Genomic DNA, 18,473 nt, shown 5'->3' with positions numbered 1-18,473 from the left:
ATTTTTATTACAAATGTAAATTTCACACCTAATTTCATCCTCACTAGGGATGCACTGCTTGTTATTCAGTGGAATATCCGGGCTTTTATGGGTGTCAAGAATTGGCCTTGGATGAAACTGTTCTTCAAGATCAAACCTTTATTGAAATCTGCAGAAACAGAGAAAGAAATGGCAAACATGAAAGAAGAGTTCTTAAAGCTGAAAGAGGCTTTGGAAAAATCTGAAGCAAGAAGGAAAGAACTTGAAGAAAAACAAGTGTCTTTGGTGCAGGAGAAAAATGACCTAACCCTTCAGCTGCAAGCAGTAAGACCATAGATACTTTATTATGTAACGTGTATATTGAAGTGTAGAGAGAAGGGTGAGCGAACAGTATCGGGGTCAAACCACGTTTTTAAAATACTTTTAAAATATGACATGTGGTCACATAATGACACAAACACTGTTGGAACAAAGCAAGGAGTCCATGCCCTGATTTGGCTGACAGTTATTAAATAAGTTAATTAATTATTTAACTAACTGTCAGAGAATGGAATTAGTATTAAAAATAACCTATTATTTAGAAAGAACCTCTCAGCATGGGAACCACCAGGTTCTGCAATAATTAAACAAAATGTACACTAAGGCTACAATGACTAGCATTTGTCTCCCAGGAGCAAGATACTCTGGCTGACGCAGAAGAGCGATGTGACTTACTCATTAAAACCAAGATCCAAATGGAGTCAAAAATCAAAGATCTCACAGAGCGCATAGAAGACGAGGAAGAAATGAACTCAGAGCTAAGTTCTAAGAAACGAAAGTTAGAGGATGAATGTTCTGAACTTAAAAAAGATATTGATGATCTTGAAATTACTTTGGCAAAAGCAGAAAAGGAAAAGCATGCTACTGAGAATAAGGTATATCACTGTGTTCATGCTGGGCAATTGGAGGAATATTATTTTAATATTTAAATAATCTTGCCTTTTCATGTTATTAATGCCATCGATGTGGTGCTTGTTTATAGCTCATTTACATGATTCATTTTGAAATCACTGCTTTTTCTAAGGTGAAAAACTTGACAGAAGAAATGGCAGCTCTTGATGAAACTATTAGCAAATTAACTAAGGAGAAAAAAGCTTTACAGGAGGCTCATCAGCAAACTCTTGATGACCTTCAAGCTGAAGAAGACAAGGTCAACTCATTGACGAAAATGAAAACAAAACTTGAGCAGCAAGTGGATGATGTAAGGATGAATCAAATCCACTAATCTGTATGATTGTATCGGTTCTAATATCTCCAGATATGGGTGATTAGCCTTATAGACAAAAACTAAAAACTAAATAAATAAAAGCATGCATTGCTCTTTTTTATACATGCTATTTTATGTCCTTACATGCATTATAATTTCCTATGCATTCTCCATTGTCCCTTCCACGTTATAAAATCCAATCAAATGCCATCCTCTATTGTATACTCTATTGTATACTTCTGTTGTCAACCAATCATATAAAATGCAATTGCATGGGCATGTAGGTTGCACATCCAGTGTCACCTAAATAAGTTTTGCCCACAAACGACTTTTTCATCCTTGTTTATACTCTTGATATTTATTGTTAGCTGCTGCTTTAAATCATTATTGTGCGTACTTATTTGTCTTACCATGTTCAGCTTGAGGGTTCACTAGAGCAAGAAAAAAAGATCAGGATGGATTTGGAGAGGGCCAAGCGAAAGCTTGAGGGGGACCTAAAACTGACACAGGAAAGTCTCATGGATGTTGAAAATGATAAGCAGCAAATGGAGGAAAAGTTTAAGAAGTAAGTTTATTTTGGAATGATGATTATGCAATATACAGTATTCCTGCCTATGCATTATTTGATGTGTTAATAAGCAAAATGAAAAACAATATCTTATAGGTAATCTTCATGGAATAAATGTTTTTTCCCCGAAATGCAGAAAAAATTACCAGTACTCAAATCCAAATCCAAAATAAGTCTTTAGGCCCAGAAGGTCACTTGCCTCACTAAGACATTAAGGGTGGGTTCCAACTCACATACAGTGTCACTATATCAAGACAAAGTGGTTGGGCGTCCAAGGCAAGCATCTGTGATAACAAATTGCTGGAAACTCTTAGGGTTTCGCCAGTAGACTCTGGGTGAAGCACCGCTTTTCTGGGTCACTATGGTGAAACTCCAGATTGCAGGAGTGGCATTGCGGCCATCATTGGGACTGCCCACCAATGTCAACAAAACTCCGCACCAACGTCAGCAGGACCTCCTACCACCCTTTAGGGTTAATGTATTTCTGTCAATACGGTACATTCTTTCCTTTCTTCCAAGTATATCTGCACAGGTAGCAGGTATTGCATGGTTATTATATGGTACATATAAGGCACACTAAATGTGTTTTTTTTTTTCTTTAATTACTTTGACAGAAAAGAGTTTGAAATGAGCCAACTAACTTCCAAAATTGAAGATGAGCAAGCTATAGTGATTCAGATGCAGAAGAAGATTAAGGAGCTTCAGGCAAGGAGCGTTTCATATTTGTTAATTGCTTTGGAATTCCTGTTACAACTGTGCAGCCATAAATGATTTTCTCTACAAAAATAATATCCATGGCTGTGTTCTAAAGCACTTGTAACTTTTTAAACCCTTTGGAATAAAAGACTAATGTACTCATTCCAGAAATAAATTTGCATGAGTAGTACATAACCTCTTTATTTTCTGACTATTTTCTCCAATGTGGGAATGGTAGCTTGTAGGCCAGGGGAAAGCCCACAAAGTTAGTCCAGTAATATAGCAACTGTTCAATGCGCACCAGGACACTTTCACAAGCAGAAATCCCATAAAAAGCTTAGGAAGGATTCAGTAATTCAGTGTTGCCTAAAGTCTATTTTCATTTTAGGTAAACATATATCTATATTTCAAGTTACAGGTAAAACATACCCCAAAAACATCCCACATGCAGATCTGTCACTCTGTAATTGTAATATAATATAATATAAATCTATATAATGTAATTATATAAAACCCTTAGTCCAAAACATGTGCAACACAGTTATTGAAAGTTTCTAAATTGATATTATCCAGATCTCTGTTTTTACCAATTTATTGTTTTAGGCTCGTATAGAAGAATTAGAAGAAGAATTGGAAGCAGAGAGAGCAGCTCGAGCAAAGGTAGAGAAACAGAGATCTGATCTTTCCAGAGAGCTGGAAGAATTAAGTGAACGACTTGAAGAAGCTGGAGGGGCAACATCTGCCCAGTTGGAAATGAACAAAAAACGGGAGGCAGAATACTTAAAATTAAGGAGGGATCTTGAGGAAGCAACTTTACACCATGAGGCCACAGCTTCAGCCCTTCGAAAGAAGCATGCAGACAGCGTGGCCGAGTTGAGTGAGCAGATTGACAATCTACAGAGAGTTAAACAGAAACTGGAGAAAGAGAAGAGTGAACTGAAACTTGAAGCTGATGATCTGGCTTCAAATTTGGAGCAGCTAGCCAAAGGAAAGGTAAAACTATTCCTAAAAACAGATTTTAGTGATAAATATATTAAAGAATGTAAAATGATACTCATTGGTGAATATGTAAAATAACCCATTTAAGCTACATATTCAAAAAGACACTCCGCCCATCATGTGCACTTTAATCTGTTTTGCAGATGCATGGGAGTCTTCTGCACAATCCCCCAAATGCATTTGCTCCCCCCTCCCCAGCTAAATGCCCTGCAGGAGATCAATTTGTCAAATGCTTCTCCAGCACTGGCTCTGCTGAACAGTACATGGGGTTTAGCCCCAGTGCCCAAGTGTAAAGTCTTTTCATCAGTCAGGAGTTAAAGGTCCGTATAAGCGACTCTATTGGTCGCCCGCACTGAGCTCTTCTTACATCAACCAATGAAGGTTAGCTGCTATTCATTGGTTAATGCCAGAGGAGGTGTCTGCCGGCAACCAATAGAGTTAATCGTACGGACCTTTATCTTCTGGAGCCATGTTGCTCCATGGTGTACCTTGCCCTTTTTCACAGAGACTGAAATCCTCATTCCAGCCAAGCTGCTCAGAGCAGTTGTGTGAGACAACTGCTCGGAGCAACTTGGCCTGGGGAGCCTAATGGCTTTGGTGCCAGGATTTTAAAGGTCCGTAAGAGGAACTCTAAGATGAGCCCCCTGCCAGAGACCAATAGAGTTCCTCTTACGGACCTTTAAAATCCTGGCGCCAAAGCTGCTGCATACTGTTACCACATTAACCCCGTATTAACCCCTGCTAAAAAAACAAACACAAAGAATGTACACGGATATTCACCGAAAAGAACATGGGAACGGGCGATGAACATGAAGACGAACACGAAGACGTTCACAAAGACTTGGCAGGCACCCAAATCTAATTATAACTATGACCGTAACTGTAATTCTTTCCTTTATATTCTATTAAAACTATTGTATCTTTCACAAGCCTCTAAAACTCAATGTGTCATGTGAATACAAAAATTTCTGCTATTTTTGATAACATGCCACCAGGATTGTAAAACAGGTTTTGCACCAATTGAGACTGGCTTGTCCTAACATTGGAAAAACCCTTGCGTCTGTTTTCATAATTGAAATACACACATGCAGTAACTAGGATCTATAATATGTACTTTACAGAGACAGGGAATCTGTTCAATTATATAATTATAGTCATATTTCCATGTATTTCTGTTTTTATATATTTCTGATAAAAATACTATGGCAGTGAAATAAATGTATTCATCGCACTGAAAGGGCGAAGGTTTTCAATAAAAGAAAAACAAAGAAAAATCAGCCAAACCCAGGGATTACAACATTCGTTTTTACTCCCTATCATTATATCTTATATAATTGTTATGTAATGTTTTATAAGTCATATGTTTTCAAGATGGATGTAGAAATTGAAAAGCAACCAGGATGTCAATGGTTTATTTAATATTATTATGTAAAATATTTTCAATAGTACTGGGTCTGCCTGTATCTGTTTCTAAAACAACCGGAATCCTTTCTTTTTTTCCTTCTCTTCTTCGTTTCTTGAAGAGACCTCTTAGGTTCCAAAAGGCTATGTTACTTTACATAGTTTTCTATTCCATCCCAATACGAAGTATCAACTTTGACTAGAGATTCCATTATTTATACAGAAATGACAGACAAATGTGTTTGTGAGATACTGTAACCCATGTAATTACATTTGATTATTCAAACTATATGTTGTTTCAATCAATATATAGCTGCAGATATAAACAGGCTGGCACATAGATAATTTAATTTAGCAAGACCTTAAAATTAATGTTAAAGTTTTGTAAAGTATTTTCATATAGTGATGCAGATTTGTAATCTGGTTTTAAAAGAGAAAATGTATCACCTCTAATAGAACGAATCAAAATATCTCTCTTTTAGGGTATATCAGAAAAGCTTTGTCGTACATATGAAGACCAGCTAAATGAAACTAAGGCAAAGGTGGATGAGATGTCCCGCCAGGTGAATGAGCTGTCCAGCCAGAAAGGAAGACTCCAAACTGAGAATGGTAAAACCATCTTTAAAACATTGTCAGTGGGTCATTATATATATATATATATATATATATATATACCGGTATATATACACACACATATCTACTGCCCGTATATAGATAGATATGTAATATCTATATAAGTATGTGAACAAACTATCAAATCTTATTAAATAAAACTAACTATGCTGGTTACATCGAATACATGCCTTATCTAATGTGTATGTGACTAAATATAAAAACAAATAAAACATTGTGTGTATATTCTTGTAACAGGAGAGTTTTCTAGGCTTCTGGAAGAAAAGGAATCTTTAATAAGCCAACTATCTCGGGGAAAATCTTCTTTCACACAACAAATTGAGGACCTTAGAAGACAACTAGAAGAAGAAACTAAGGTAATTTTTATAGAGTTGTATATATTTTTTTTAGTTTTCCATGTATTTGACATTGAAATATCTGTTAATTATTAAGCAGTAATGTAAAAAATTGAGATATAATGTGTCTACCCTATTTGCATGAAAGCACCACATATGTAGATGTTTTAAAAGTGATTTATCAAGTATCAATAAAAGTGCAATCAATATTTATTCTTACAGATTTATTCTATAATATGTGTCCAGCAGCCACATACTAAATATATACTTCAATGGTGTAAATATAAATATATACTTTAATGGTGTACTGGCACTCTCGACAAATGCCAGTACACACGATCTGTTGACATTAAGCACTGTCATTAGACAGCCTGATCTCACGTGTAATTTCCACTGCAAAATAGTCAGGACATATGTCCTAAGGGGTCTTGTCACCCTTTGTGTTGTAGTACCTATACGTCAATAGGGACATGAAGTAGTTAACTGAGTCAATCTTATCGTATTCATAATTTTGCTGGGACACATATTAATGTCTTGTGACACTGAAGCAGACACTGAAACTGAAAGGTTTTTTAAATATCCCTGTGTTGCTTTTATGTACAAGAGTGCACATTTTTTTTGTCTAAGTAGAATAGAATCTTTAATCAATGTCTATATATTTTTATTATGTTTGGCTTTAAAATATGGTTTGTTGTAGGCCAAAAATGCACTAGCTCATGCTCTGCAGTCTGCAAGACATGACTGTGATCTTCTTCGAGAGCAATTCGATGAGGAGCAGGAAGCTAAAGCTGAACTCCAGAGGAGCTTATCAAAAAGCAATGCTGAAGTGGCATCATGGAGAAATAAATATGAAACAGATGCCATCCAGAGAACAGAGGAGCTCGAAGAAGCAAAGTATGATAGCTATCTGTGTATTTCCAGTTTCTGTGGTAATTATAAATGACTTATATAGGAACCAACCATTGTGCTGATTCCAAATCACTGTATGTAGGGTTTGTAACTGCATTTGCAATACATGAGTCAAAGTCTGAGGCATACTGTTAAATTGAAATTGTGCAAAACAAAAAATCAGATGGCAGAGGAGCTCCCTGCCGGCGACCAATAGAGTCGTTCGTATGGACCTTTAACTCCTGGCGTTGAAACCCCACCTGGGGGGTCTCCCTGCTCCAGGAGTTAAAGGTGTGTCTTTGTGTACGTTTTGCCGCCTTGTTTGTTTCTTCGGTATTCGGGCTGAACACCTTTCGTGTTCGTTTTCATGTGCGGCCTAATACGAATGCACAAGTCTAATTATCAGTCTTAATCCCTTACCCTATACCAGTTAGAAAGGAAAGGTATAGTTGTATCTTAAACTTATATCTACTTTTAATAGGAAAAAGTTGGCTGCGCGTCTTCAGGAAACAGAGGAAGCAGTGGAGGCAGCTAACGCTAAGTGTGCCTCTCTGGATAAAACAAAGCACCGTTTGCAGAACGAGCTTGAAGACATGATGATTGACTTGGAGAGATCAAATGCTGCAGCGGCAGTCATGGACAAAAAGCAGCGTAATTTTGACAAAATCATTACTGACTGGAAGCAGAAATTCGAGGAATGCCAGGCCGAGCTGGAATCCTCTCAGAAGGAAGCACGTAGCCTAAGCACTGAGCTGTTTAAGTTGAAGAATGCTTATGAAGAAGCCCTAGATATTTTGGAGACTGTCAAAAGAGAGAATAAGAATCTTCAAGGTAAAAACAAAAAAACGCCAAATGGATTTTACACCATAAACTTAAAGGGACATTCAAGCCACCATTGCATGGTCTCTTTAAATGTTCATGGTGCCTCACTTGCAAATTGAATGCCACTAACCTACTTGAAGGGCAATTACAATGAATATATTGTTCTGAAAATCGAGCAAATACAGTATATTGTCTGAGCTGCATGTACCAAATATAATTTTAGGTTTATAACACAGATCACCAGATCACTCAATAACGTAACTTCTGAAATAATACCTTTTTAGAGGAAATTTCAGACTTGACAGATCAGATAAGTGAAGGAAACAAGAGCCTCCATGAGATAGAAAAAGTGAAGAAACAAGTGGAGCAAGAAAAGTCTGAGGTGCAGTTAGCTTTGGAGGAAGCAGAGGTAAGAATTGAGTTACTTACAAAATTTCCTTGCATGTGAACTGTAGACTTTACATAAACACAATCATGGGGTGGTCTTATAATTGAGCAAATGTGGTGTTTCTTCTCACCAGCAAGAACTACATCATATTTCTATATATCTGCTTTGGTCATGTGCTCAACTGTGTTTTCTCTGTTATGTTAGAGGTCCATAATATGATCGTATGTGATTGAGTTCAGCAAATTAAAAGTTAAACTTGTTAAAACAACTGACTTTTTGTTTTTGTATTCATCTTATTACAAATTACATTGATATGTAATTTAAAAAAGTCATATTTCTCACTGGTTTTAATTTAAGGGTGCGTTGGAGCACGAAGAAAGCAAGTCCCTTCGCTTCCAATTAGAATTGTCTCAGATCAGAGCAGAATTTGAAAGAAAACTTGCAGAAAAAGACGAAGAAACAGAAAATATAAGGTGTGAATCGATACCTACTGAACCGAAATTTTAATGGTGTGTCATTCTCAGCCAGAGAGGAAAAGTGTATTATCATAAGCTATTCATGTAGTGATTTAAGCAGCACTTCTCCTATTGTATGGGAAATCAACACAAGTTGTTTATAAAGTTTCAACACCTCTTTTTAGGAGAAACCAGCAACGTATCATTGAGTCACTACAATCCAACTTGGAATCAGAGGCCAAGAGTAGAAGTGAAGCAGTTCGAATTAAGAAAAAAATGGAAGGGGATTTGAATGAAATGGAAATTCAGCTAAGTCATTCTACTCGTCAGGCAACAGAAGCCACAAAGGCTCTACGTACTCTTCAGGCCCAGATCAAGGTATTACCAAATTTCAGGAGGAGATATATATTATTTATTAAATTCTGATATATTGTAATGACAGGTCAGATTTCCATGTATTCAGACTAGGCATGTGTCTTCATTGACATTTTGTTTAGGAGTGCCATGTGAGCTGGACTTAGTAGAAGTCCAGGCTTCTCCCAACAACAACACCTGTTGTGTAAACATCCACTCCCATCCTGTATATTTTCTCCTTATTCACTGCCTGTTTAATGTCTACACCCTCCCGTCAAAGTCTCCTGAAAAATACTAGGTATGACATGGTAAGAAAATGAAATAATTCTCCTTCGTGCTGGCAGCTGATGATTGATCAGAAAATAGTTGCAGAAATAGTTGCTTGATACTTGCTTACAATCAGAAGATTCAGAGTAACCTCTTTAGCTTTATTTTAAATTAATGAACTATGTAAACCAGAAAAAGCTTTAAAACATTAGCTTTCATGTTTTAGCTTGTATTTTAAATTGCATCAACCAAAAGTGTTTTTGTTTCCTATAGGATCTTCAAGTTGAGCTGGATGATTCCATTCACTTTAGTGAAGACCTGAAGGAACAGTTGGCTGTTGGTGAGAGAAGGAACACTCTCCTCCAGTCTGAGCTGGAGGAACTTAGAGCCGGCTTGGACCAAACAGAGCGAGCTCGGAAACTGGCAGAACAAGAACTTCATGAAGCTACAGAGAGAGTTAATTTACTCCATTCCCAGGTGATGACAATACATTGCTTAGAATCAAATTTGTATGTGAACAAAAATCTGTATGTAAACCTTAACTTTAACTTTAATATCAAGTAATACATAAAACAGCGCAGGGGAGAAAACCCAAGAACAATAAGGTGGCTCAAATATCATGGCAGACAAAATGAACCAAGTGTGCTATCCAGCCCTGGCCAAAATATATTTAGACAAAGAAAAATCAAATTGTTAGAGTTTGTTAGAATTAAAATTGTTAGACTTTCTAATCAGACCAGCCCAGGAGGTGAACCGCCTTCCCTCCCCTGTTAGTGCCACAACTGTTTTGAATATAGTATAGTCTAGTGATCAGCAGGTGGTGTGGTAAGGTTGCCCAATTTATTTTAATATTTAACATGCTTTTTCTGTATTATATTTTTAATGTATGATACATAAGTACATATGGTTTTTGTTTGCATTTTGTTGCTTTTTCACTCTCACATTCTCTCACAATCTTTTACGCTCTCTCTCAATGTCTCCCTACCTTCTCCAGTCTCACTTTCGAAAGGTCCTTTTCTTCTCTTGCCTTTTCTTGTTCTTCGGTCTTCTTTCTTCATCTGTTTTTAACCGGTAACAGCTCTGTTAACCAGGCCTCCCAGAGCACTTTGGCAGAACGAGGGAGAGGCTGTCCTTGTGGCCTTTTGCGGTAGTACTCAAGAGGCCAGAATAATGCAGATGGATTCACAGAGAAAGATGCAGAAATGCTTCCGTTTCTCCTTGGATCCATCTGCATTATTATTATTCTTTGCTCCAATCAGGAGATTGTGTGAGAGTATGTGTGGAGGCTCCACCATTTTGCCAAAGTACTCCAGGAGGCTTGATGAACGCAGCTCATATAGGGGAGAAGCCAACAAAGAAAGAAGACAGAAGAACAAGAAAAGGCAAGAAAAGAAGCGGAGCTGCAAAAAAGGATACAGGGGCACAGAAGTGGTTGGTGGATTAGGTAGGGAGACATTGTGGGAGAGAGAGTGAATGAGAGATTTTGTTTACGCTTGAGAAAACCCCTCCAAATTGTGTCCGAGCCGAGAGGGCAGGAAAACTAAATTCATTGTCCAAAAACGAATGGACCAAAAATTAAACAAAACAATATATTGTGTGACATTTAAACAGCAATGTAAAGCTTAACCATCTTGATTTTTTTTTAGAACACCAGCCTGATTAACCAGAAGAAAAAGTTGGAGAGTGACCTTTCTAATATGCAGAATGAAGTGGAAGAGGCAATTCAGGAATGCAGAAATGCTGAAGAAAAAGCAAAGAAAGCAATCACTGATGTGAGCCTAGTAGTTTTAATTTTACTATGTAAAGCTTTTCCAGTAGAATATTCTATTACACAACTTTCTTAGTAAAGAAACAAGTTTCACGTCTCTAACATTGGGGTCTGATGTTTTTTATAACTGCAACATCACCAGATATTCCTACTATGAGATATGTGGTTTGAAACAAGCCTCGTCTATTTTAAGGCTGCCATGATGGCAGAAGAATTGAAGAAGGAACAAGATACAAGTGCTCACCTTGAAAGAATGAAAAAGAACATGGAGCAGACAATCAAAGATCTGCAAAAGAGGCTGGATGAAGCAGAGCAGATAGCACTGAAAGGGGGCAAAAAGCAGATTCAAAAATTGGAGTCCAGGGTATGATGCTTATTTTTGTGTAGTGTCACTTTAGGGTCTATTTACCAAGACATGGAGTGGTCAGTCGAATCAATTGTTAATACCATTCATGCTAACACTTGCTAGAGAGTGCTGGAGGAGGAGCACTCACTACGGTGAAGGCGTTCAACTCAAGTTCAAAGGGCTCTCCTTATTACCAGGAGCTCAGTGTGAGCTGCACCCACCACCAGATAAGAAACAATGTGTGCGTGTAATCTATGTGTGTATGTGACTGTGTTTGTCTCTTTGTGTGACTGTATGTGTGTAATGTCTGATAATGAAGGGTGAGAATTGTCTGAGACTACTCATGTGTTTGTAAGTATCAGCTATTGTTATGCTGTTTGTTATTGACTACCCAAAGGAATGTATTGGGAGATTTGGTATTTCGCAGTCTACTTCTTAAATACCTTTTATACAAAACCCATTCATGGACAATCACTGCAGAACTGCCATTACTTGCGGCAAACACGTCATCTCTAATGGTAGTTATTTAATAATAAGGCGTGAAATTATCTGTTGGAGCCATCAAACATCATTTAGATATTCACTTTTTATTTGCCCTTTACAGTTACTTGACATTTTCTGTAGTAAGCAACACCTCATTGCTTTGTGTGTTTAAAATCCAGTTACTTATCACATATTTCCATTAAAGTATGTCACATTTGGTTAAATAACAGTATTGTGGTAGGGGCATAAGGGTAGTTTGACCCCAAAATTTTATTAATTTAAGATATTAGATGATATGCCATTTAGAAATTAAAATGAACACAAAGGAGTAAAATCAATAGTAAAAAAGTGTGCTTTCATGTTTCTGGCCTTTACATAGTTTCTTGTTTTGTTGTGCACAATACCTTTAGTGCAGCTCCATCCTGGTTTGTTGTATTGGTGCTATGGCATACCAAAAATGACGCATGCACTGCTCTACAGTTTAGAAATCTTGATCAGTTCTATAATAATTGTCCTTGACTTTAGGTACGGGAGTTGGAAAGCGAACTTGAAGTGGAGCAGCGTCGTAATGCGGATTCGCTGAAAGGAGTGCGCAAGTTTGAAAGACGCATCAAAGAGCTTACATACCAGGTTGGGCCACTACTTTGATCTGTGAGCTGAAATGGCAATTGTGACATTTACTCTACTGAAAATGAAAGCAGCAGGGCTTTACTGTCCTATACTTGCAAATATGTTAAAACAAAGTTAGTGATCTAGCAATTTAGGTTTCGTCAACATAACAAAAACTTAAAGGAAAATATTCTGCTTTTAGCTCCTTTATCTGAGGACCTTAAGCAAGTAGTGAAAAAGGATAATTATATAACACAATGCTTATCATAAAATATAATGTCACTCTTACATTTAACCCTTTATTGTTAATTCCAATAAATAGTAGTAAATTCTTCCATGACACAGGACAAGAAAACAAAACAAAACAAAAACTAAAGCCAAATCCTCAATGGAGTAGTGGTCACTGACACGTTTCTTCCATGTTGCTGGACAGGTGGTATTTATAGCAAATGTTTAATGAGGGGGTGTGTATAGCTTGGGCCACTATCCCACATCATTTAAAACAATTACAAGTAAAATAATAGAAATAGAAAAATAATAGAAATAGAAAAATAATATTTAAATAGGATACTAGGACCTATTAAGTATTTTTACATGGTATGCATTTATAGAAAATATGTGAAAAGATAAATAAACTTAACCAATAAAATAATGTTGGCTCCTATCTATAACTAACGAGAATGTACTATGACCATGTCTAATAGCCAATGCAAAATCTATATAATAGTTGGGTAGTAAAAGAAATTACCTAAATTCCATTCAGAATTTAAACCCACTGGTATACGGGTACCTAACTCAAAAATCCAAAAGATCTCCCTTTGACAAAGTAATCTCATCCTGTCACCACCTCTGATAGGTGTTCTAATTTTTTCTATTATTTGACATTTGAAGGGCTTAGTCTGCCTTCCAAATGGCTGTGAAAATGTATACCCACTGGAAATATTCTTACTCTGGATTTTTTTCTTCTCTTGTTTGTTTGATCTAATTGCATCAGGCAGCATACCCAGAAGGCAACAACTACTATTGGAGTGGGGTTGCTATACTTAATATTATCATAAAATGTGTCTAATAAAACAGGCACATCTAAATGACAGAACGGGACCCTAAACAGGTCTACTACTAATATAGTAATATGGCAACTACCTCTGCCTGCTGCTTTATGAGCCTTTAGCCAGCAGTGTTCTACTATAAATGTGTAACAGGATGAAGAAACAGTGGGGTATGTTGGACATTGTCATACCAACCATCAGGACTGGCCTTGGAGCTCTCCTCTGCCTGCTCCATGGGGCTGGAGTAATGCTGCACCAGTAGTGTAGCCACAAACAGAATTGGGGATGCAGGGAAGCCAATGGGAAAAACATGTGAACTACTGTTCAACCCAGTGATTGAAAGCTGTCTCAGAGATGCAGTACTACAGCCTGGTGCCTGGCTAAACCTAGAGATTTTAATTAATAATTCTACACGGGTACTATGGTCTATGTTTTAGATACCTAAGGGAAAAAAATGTTAAACAAAACTAAAACGTGTATTTTTGTTGTAACTCTTTGAAAACCTGCATACGCTTTCACAATATAATTGTGTTTTATTGTTACCTAAATTCAGTGATCTTCGAATAGTATATATATATATATATATATATATATATATATATATATATATATATATATATATATATATAAATACAAAAAGGAAGCACTCACCTGAACTAGCATTAATTATAAGGGGGTGCTGCTGAAGACCAAAATCATACACAATCTCTAAATCAGCGCACACACATCAAATAGATTATAAACTCTCATGACTGTAGTTAAACTACTTAAAAACACCTTTCTAAGATGACAAAATTGGAGTTTTAGTCACATTATATGGCCATATTATGCTAAGCCCACCGCTACGCCAAAGTACTCCAATGTAGGAGGGTCCTAACCTAAATACTGTTGCTTATATGGAGCTAAATCTTTGCAAGTACATTGCTTACCAGGAGCCAAAAGGCCTTCCTAAATACAGACACTCCTGCAATTTATAGGTTTCCAAGGACCATTGGAGTACTTTGGCGTAGTGGTGGGCTTAGCATAATATGGCCATATAATGTGACTAAAACTCCAATTTTGTCATCTTAGAAAGGTGTTTTTAAGTAGTTTTAACTACAGTCATGAGGGTTTATAATCTATTTGATGTGTGTGCGCTGATTTAGAGATTGTATATATATATATATATATATATATATATATATATATATATATATATATATATATATATATATATATAAGACATAAGTCATAGGGAGAAAGAATTGGAAAAAAACCCTAGACTTTCCTACAAAGTTGTGAATTATATTGTTCGATTACGTTTTGTTTTTTCTTGTAGTCAGAGGAAGATAAGAAAAATCTAATTCGTATGCAAGATCTGATCGATAAATTGCAACTTAAAGTAAAAAGCTACAAACATCAATGCGAAGAAGCGGTGAGTGACTCAAGCGATAATCTATATTCAGCAAAGGAATTCTACTTTTACTTATATTGAAAGGTCTAGCTTGGGTCTTAAAGTAGACCAGTCACTTGCTCAAATCATTCATGCTGCAGTTCTGGACAGTCTAAACCATTTACTGTTGGGATAGCGTAATGTCCTGTTTGCAAGATCTGCATGGTAATCATCTCTATTAAGTTACCTGTTCCCTTTTGTTAATTAAATGTAATGCAATATACTAAACTGCGGGTCTGCTTCGACATTTAAGGTTCAAAATTAATGTTACATAGCTTTCATTAAGAGCGGTTTATATAAGAACACTGCAGGACTCTGAAGATGAGGACTGTCATTGTTCTGCATTTTTCTTGTTACATATTTAAAAAAAAAAATAAAATAAAAAAAATAAAATAAATTGGAATGTGAGCGTTCTTTATAATGTAGGTAACATTACTGGGGCTCAGATCTCAATTGGATATGCCAGATCTGCTCTGTGCCACAAGGAACATATTCCATTACTAGTGTGAAGAGGGACAAAATCCAAATTAACTAACTGTATTTTTTCCACAAAAATAATCTTATTTGTATAGGAAGAACAGGCCAACCAGTATTTGGCTAAGTACAAAAAACTGCAACATGAGTTGGATGAAGCCCAAGAGAGGGCTGACATTGCAGAGTCTCAAGTAAATAAACTCCGGAGCAAGACAAGAGACGCTGGAGGAAAGGTGATTTTTCTTTAAATTTAATAGTATTAATAGTATATGATAAACCTAAAACTCAAGAATAATAGTGGTGAAAAACTGTGATGATAGAAAAGTAATCTCAAAAATTGTGTTTGCCTTCATCTGTATGGTATAGTTGTGTAAGTGAATGAATGCAGTGAATCGCTCATACCACTGGAACACAAGGGTCAACAATAAAAAACAATCATTGTCATAAATGCTATGGAATCCTTACATCTATATAAATACTGCATCACACCCTGTCGAAGAGTGATTTCGGATTCCACCGACATAGATCTTACTTCTGCCATCTGAATGGTCAACACATTGCTAGGGACTTTAGGAGTGGCATTATATGAGGTCATAACCTGGCAGTTCCTGTTGTTCAGCATTGGCAGGTTGGGTGGAGTACAGCTATTTGTTCTAAAGTCTGTCTGTCCCGTACATTGCTTGTGAACATTAGATTATATTACCTATATTACACTTCTCCCTGCTAAACTACCAGTGACCGATCTTTTTTAAATATTCATGTCTTTTGCTTGGTAATGGTGCGCTTGTCAATGTGCCCAGTGTGCAAGCATCTATTAAGAGCCGCCAAACATAGTAAGGGGGTAAAGGAGAGAGTATGTATGTACAGTATCTCACAAAAGTGAGTACACCCCTCACATTTTTGTAAATAGTTTATTATATCTTTTCATGTGACAACACTGAAGAAATGACACTGCTACAATGTAAAGTATTGACTGTACAGCCTGTATAACTGTAAATTTGCTGTTCCCTAAAAAAGAACTCAACACATAGCCATTAATGTCTAACACCTTGGCAACAAAAATGAGTACACCCCTAAGTGGAAATGTCTAAATTGGGCCCAATTAGCCATTTTCCCTCCCGGGTGTCATGTGACTCGTTAGTGTTACAAGGTCTCATGTGTCAATGGGGAGCAGGTGTGTTAAATTTGGTGTTATCGCTTTCACACTCTCTCATACTGGTCACTGGAAGTTCAACATGGCACCTCATGGCAAAGAACTCTCTGAGGAGCTGAAAAAAGAATTGTTGCTCTACATAACGATGGCCTAGGCTATAAGAAGATTGCCAAGACCCTGAAACTGAACTGCAGCATGGTGGGCAAGACCATACACTGATTTTACAGGACAGGTTCCACTCAGAACAGGACTCACCATGGTTGACCAAAGAAGTTGAGTGCGCATGCTCAGCGTCATATCCAGAGGTTGTCTTTGAGAAAAAGACATATGAGTGCTGCCAGCATTGCTGCAGAGGTTGAAGGGGTGGGGGGTCAGCCTGTCAGTGCTCAGACCATAAGCCATACACTGCATTAAACTGGTCTGCATGGCTGTCGTCCCAGAAGGCAGCCTCTTCTAAAGATGATGCACAAGAAAGTCCACAAACAGTTTGCTGAAGACAAGCAAACTAAGGACATGGATTACTGGAACCATGTCCTGTGGTCCGATGAGACCAAGATAAACTTATTTGGTTCAGATGGTGTCAAGCGTGTGTGGCGGCAACCAGGTGAGGAGTACAAAGACAAGTGTGTCTTGCCTACAGTCAAGCATGGTGGTGGGAGTGTCATGGTCTGGGCCTGCATGAGTGCTGCCGGCACTGGGGAGCTACAGTTCATTGAGGGAACCATAATTGCGAACATGTACTGCGACATACTGAAGCAGAGCATGATCCTCTCCCTTCAGAAACTGGGCCACAGGGCAGTATTCCAACATGATAACAACCCCAAACACACCTCCAAGACGACCACTGCCTTCAAAAGAAGCTGAGGGTAAAGGTGATGGACTGGCCAGACCTAAACCCTATTGAGCATCTGTGGGGTATCCTCAAACGGAAGGTGGGGGAGCGCAAGGTCTCTAACATCCACCAGCTCCGTGATGTCGTCATGGAGGAGTGGAAGAGGACTCCAGTGGCAACCTATGAAGCTCTGGTGGCTACACAAAATATTGACACTTTGGGCCCAATTTGGACATTTCCACGTAGGGGTGTACTCACTTTTGTTGCCAAGGTTTAGACATTAATGGCTGCGTGTTGAGTTATTTTGAGGGGACAGCAAATTCACACTGTTATACAGGCTGTACACTCACTACTTTACATTGTAGCAGATTGTCATTTCTTCAGTGTTGTCACATGAAAAGATATAATAAAATATTTACAAAAATGTGAGGGGTGTACTTACTTTTGTGAGATACTGTATATTAGCATGTGTGTGTGTCTAAGCGTGTAAGTATGAGTGTGTATTCTCGTAACGACACATTCATTAACACATATACGTATTTACTCTCACACTTATACAAACTTATGCTAACACACACATACTTACACATATGAGCTCATGCTAATTGATACACACTTCACCGTGCCAGTCCACTCTGACATTGTGGCTTATAGTGTAAGATGGCTTGTTAAGAGAATATTCATGAGTCCCTCCATTGGATGCTTTTTGTTTCATTTTGCCACTGGGTTCTAATAGAGTTCTGATTTTCCAGGTGCGTGAAGAGGAATGAAGATACTGCAACCTAACATTGTGTGTGCTTTCAAGTAGCACAAGGGGAGCTTAATATAAGCCCTTCTTCTGAGAATCAGGAGATACAAAGTTCAAAAACAGCTGGAGATCTTCCTTTAAGGCAACCCTTCTGTTTCTTGTGCACTTTGAGTTATAAAACCAGCATTGCAAAATAAAAATATCAATCATTGTTGTGCTGCTTGATACTGACTACACAAATAAAGGCTAGCTCTGCAGCCAGCTGCATAGTTTGGCCTAGGCTGGGTATTTGGGTCTGCAACTTTCCAGTTATAGGCCAAATCCAAACTTAATTCAAATCATGCAATAAATGTGGGCATCAAAACAAATCGTAACTTGAATCAGCCAATGAGAGAAAAGGCAGAATAAATAAATGGCAAACAATTAGTTAACAAAGAAAAACGTATGACACACTTAATGGTTTTCCAAGCAGTACTGCTGTGATATTATTGTTGGGAGGCAGTCCCCAGGACTAGACTACCCAGTGCTGATGGTGCAGTTTGACAACC

General features: G+C 37.5%; 1 protein-coding gene across 1 annotated transcript in view; it reads left to right on the top strand.

Annotated features, from left to right (window-relative positions):
* The window catches only part of LOC149300880 (myosin-7-like), a 34,127-nt gene extending 16,082 nt beyond the window's left edge, over positions 1–18,045 (top strand). The window contains exons 23-42 of the mRNA XM_089484555.1: positions 48–303; positions 651–893; positions 1,043–1,219; positions 1,645–1,790; positions 2,408–2,498; positions 3,093–3,482; positions 5,372–5,498; positions 5,760–5,878; positions 6,555–6,751; positions 7,227–7,576; positions 7,852–7,976; positions 8,313–8,428; positions 8,596–8,788; positions 9,305–9,508; positions 10,678–10,803; positions 10,993–11,163; positions 12,154–12,258; positions 14,605–14,700; positions 15,291–15,425; positions 17,930–18,045. Of these exons, the coding sequence (XP_089340681.1) occupies positions 48–303; positions 651–893; positions 1,043–1,219; positions 1,645–1,790; positions 2,408–2,498; positions 3,093–3,482; positions 5,372–5,498; positions 5,760–5,878; positions 6,555–6,751; positions 7,227–7,576; positions 7,852–7,976; positions 8,313–8,428; positions 8,596–8,788; positions 9,305–9,508; positions 10,678–10,803; positions 10,993–11,163; positions 12,154–12,258; positions 14,605–14,700; positions 15,291–15,425; positions 17,930–17,947 (3,385 nt within the window). The 3' untranslated portion in view covers positions 17,948–18,045. The remainder of the gene's footprint in view (positions 1–47; positions 304–650; positions 894–1,042; positions 1,220–1,644; positions 1,791–2,407; positions 2,499–3,092; positions 3,483–5,371; positions 5,499–5,759; positions 5,879–6,554; positions 6,752–7,226; positions 7,577–7,851; positions 7,977–8,312; positions 8,429–8,595; positions 8,789–9,304; positions 9,509–10,677; positions 10,804–10,992; positions 11,164–12,153; positions 12,259–14,604; positions 14,701–15,290; positions 15,426–17,929) is intronic.
* Positions 18,046–18,473: the final 428 nt, after the last annotated feature.

This window comes from Sceloporus occidentalis, unplaced genomic scaffold, assembly GCF_023333645.1.
Source record: "Sceloporus occidentalis isolate IW3139 unplaced genomic scaffold, rSceOcc1.0.p SCAF_22, whole genome shotgun sequence".
Lineage (NCBI taxonomy): Eukaryota > Metazoa > Chordata > Lepidosauria > Squamata > Phrynosomatidae > Sceloporus > Sceloporus occidentalis.
Note: the sequence above shows the minus strand (reverse complement) of the source record. Positions and strands in the feature narration are given on the sequence as shown.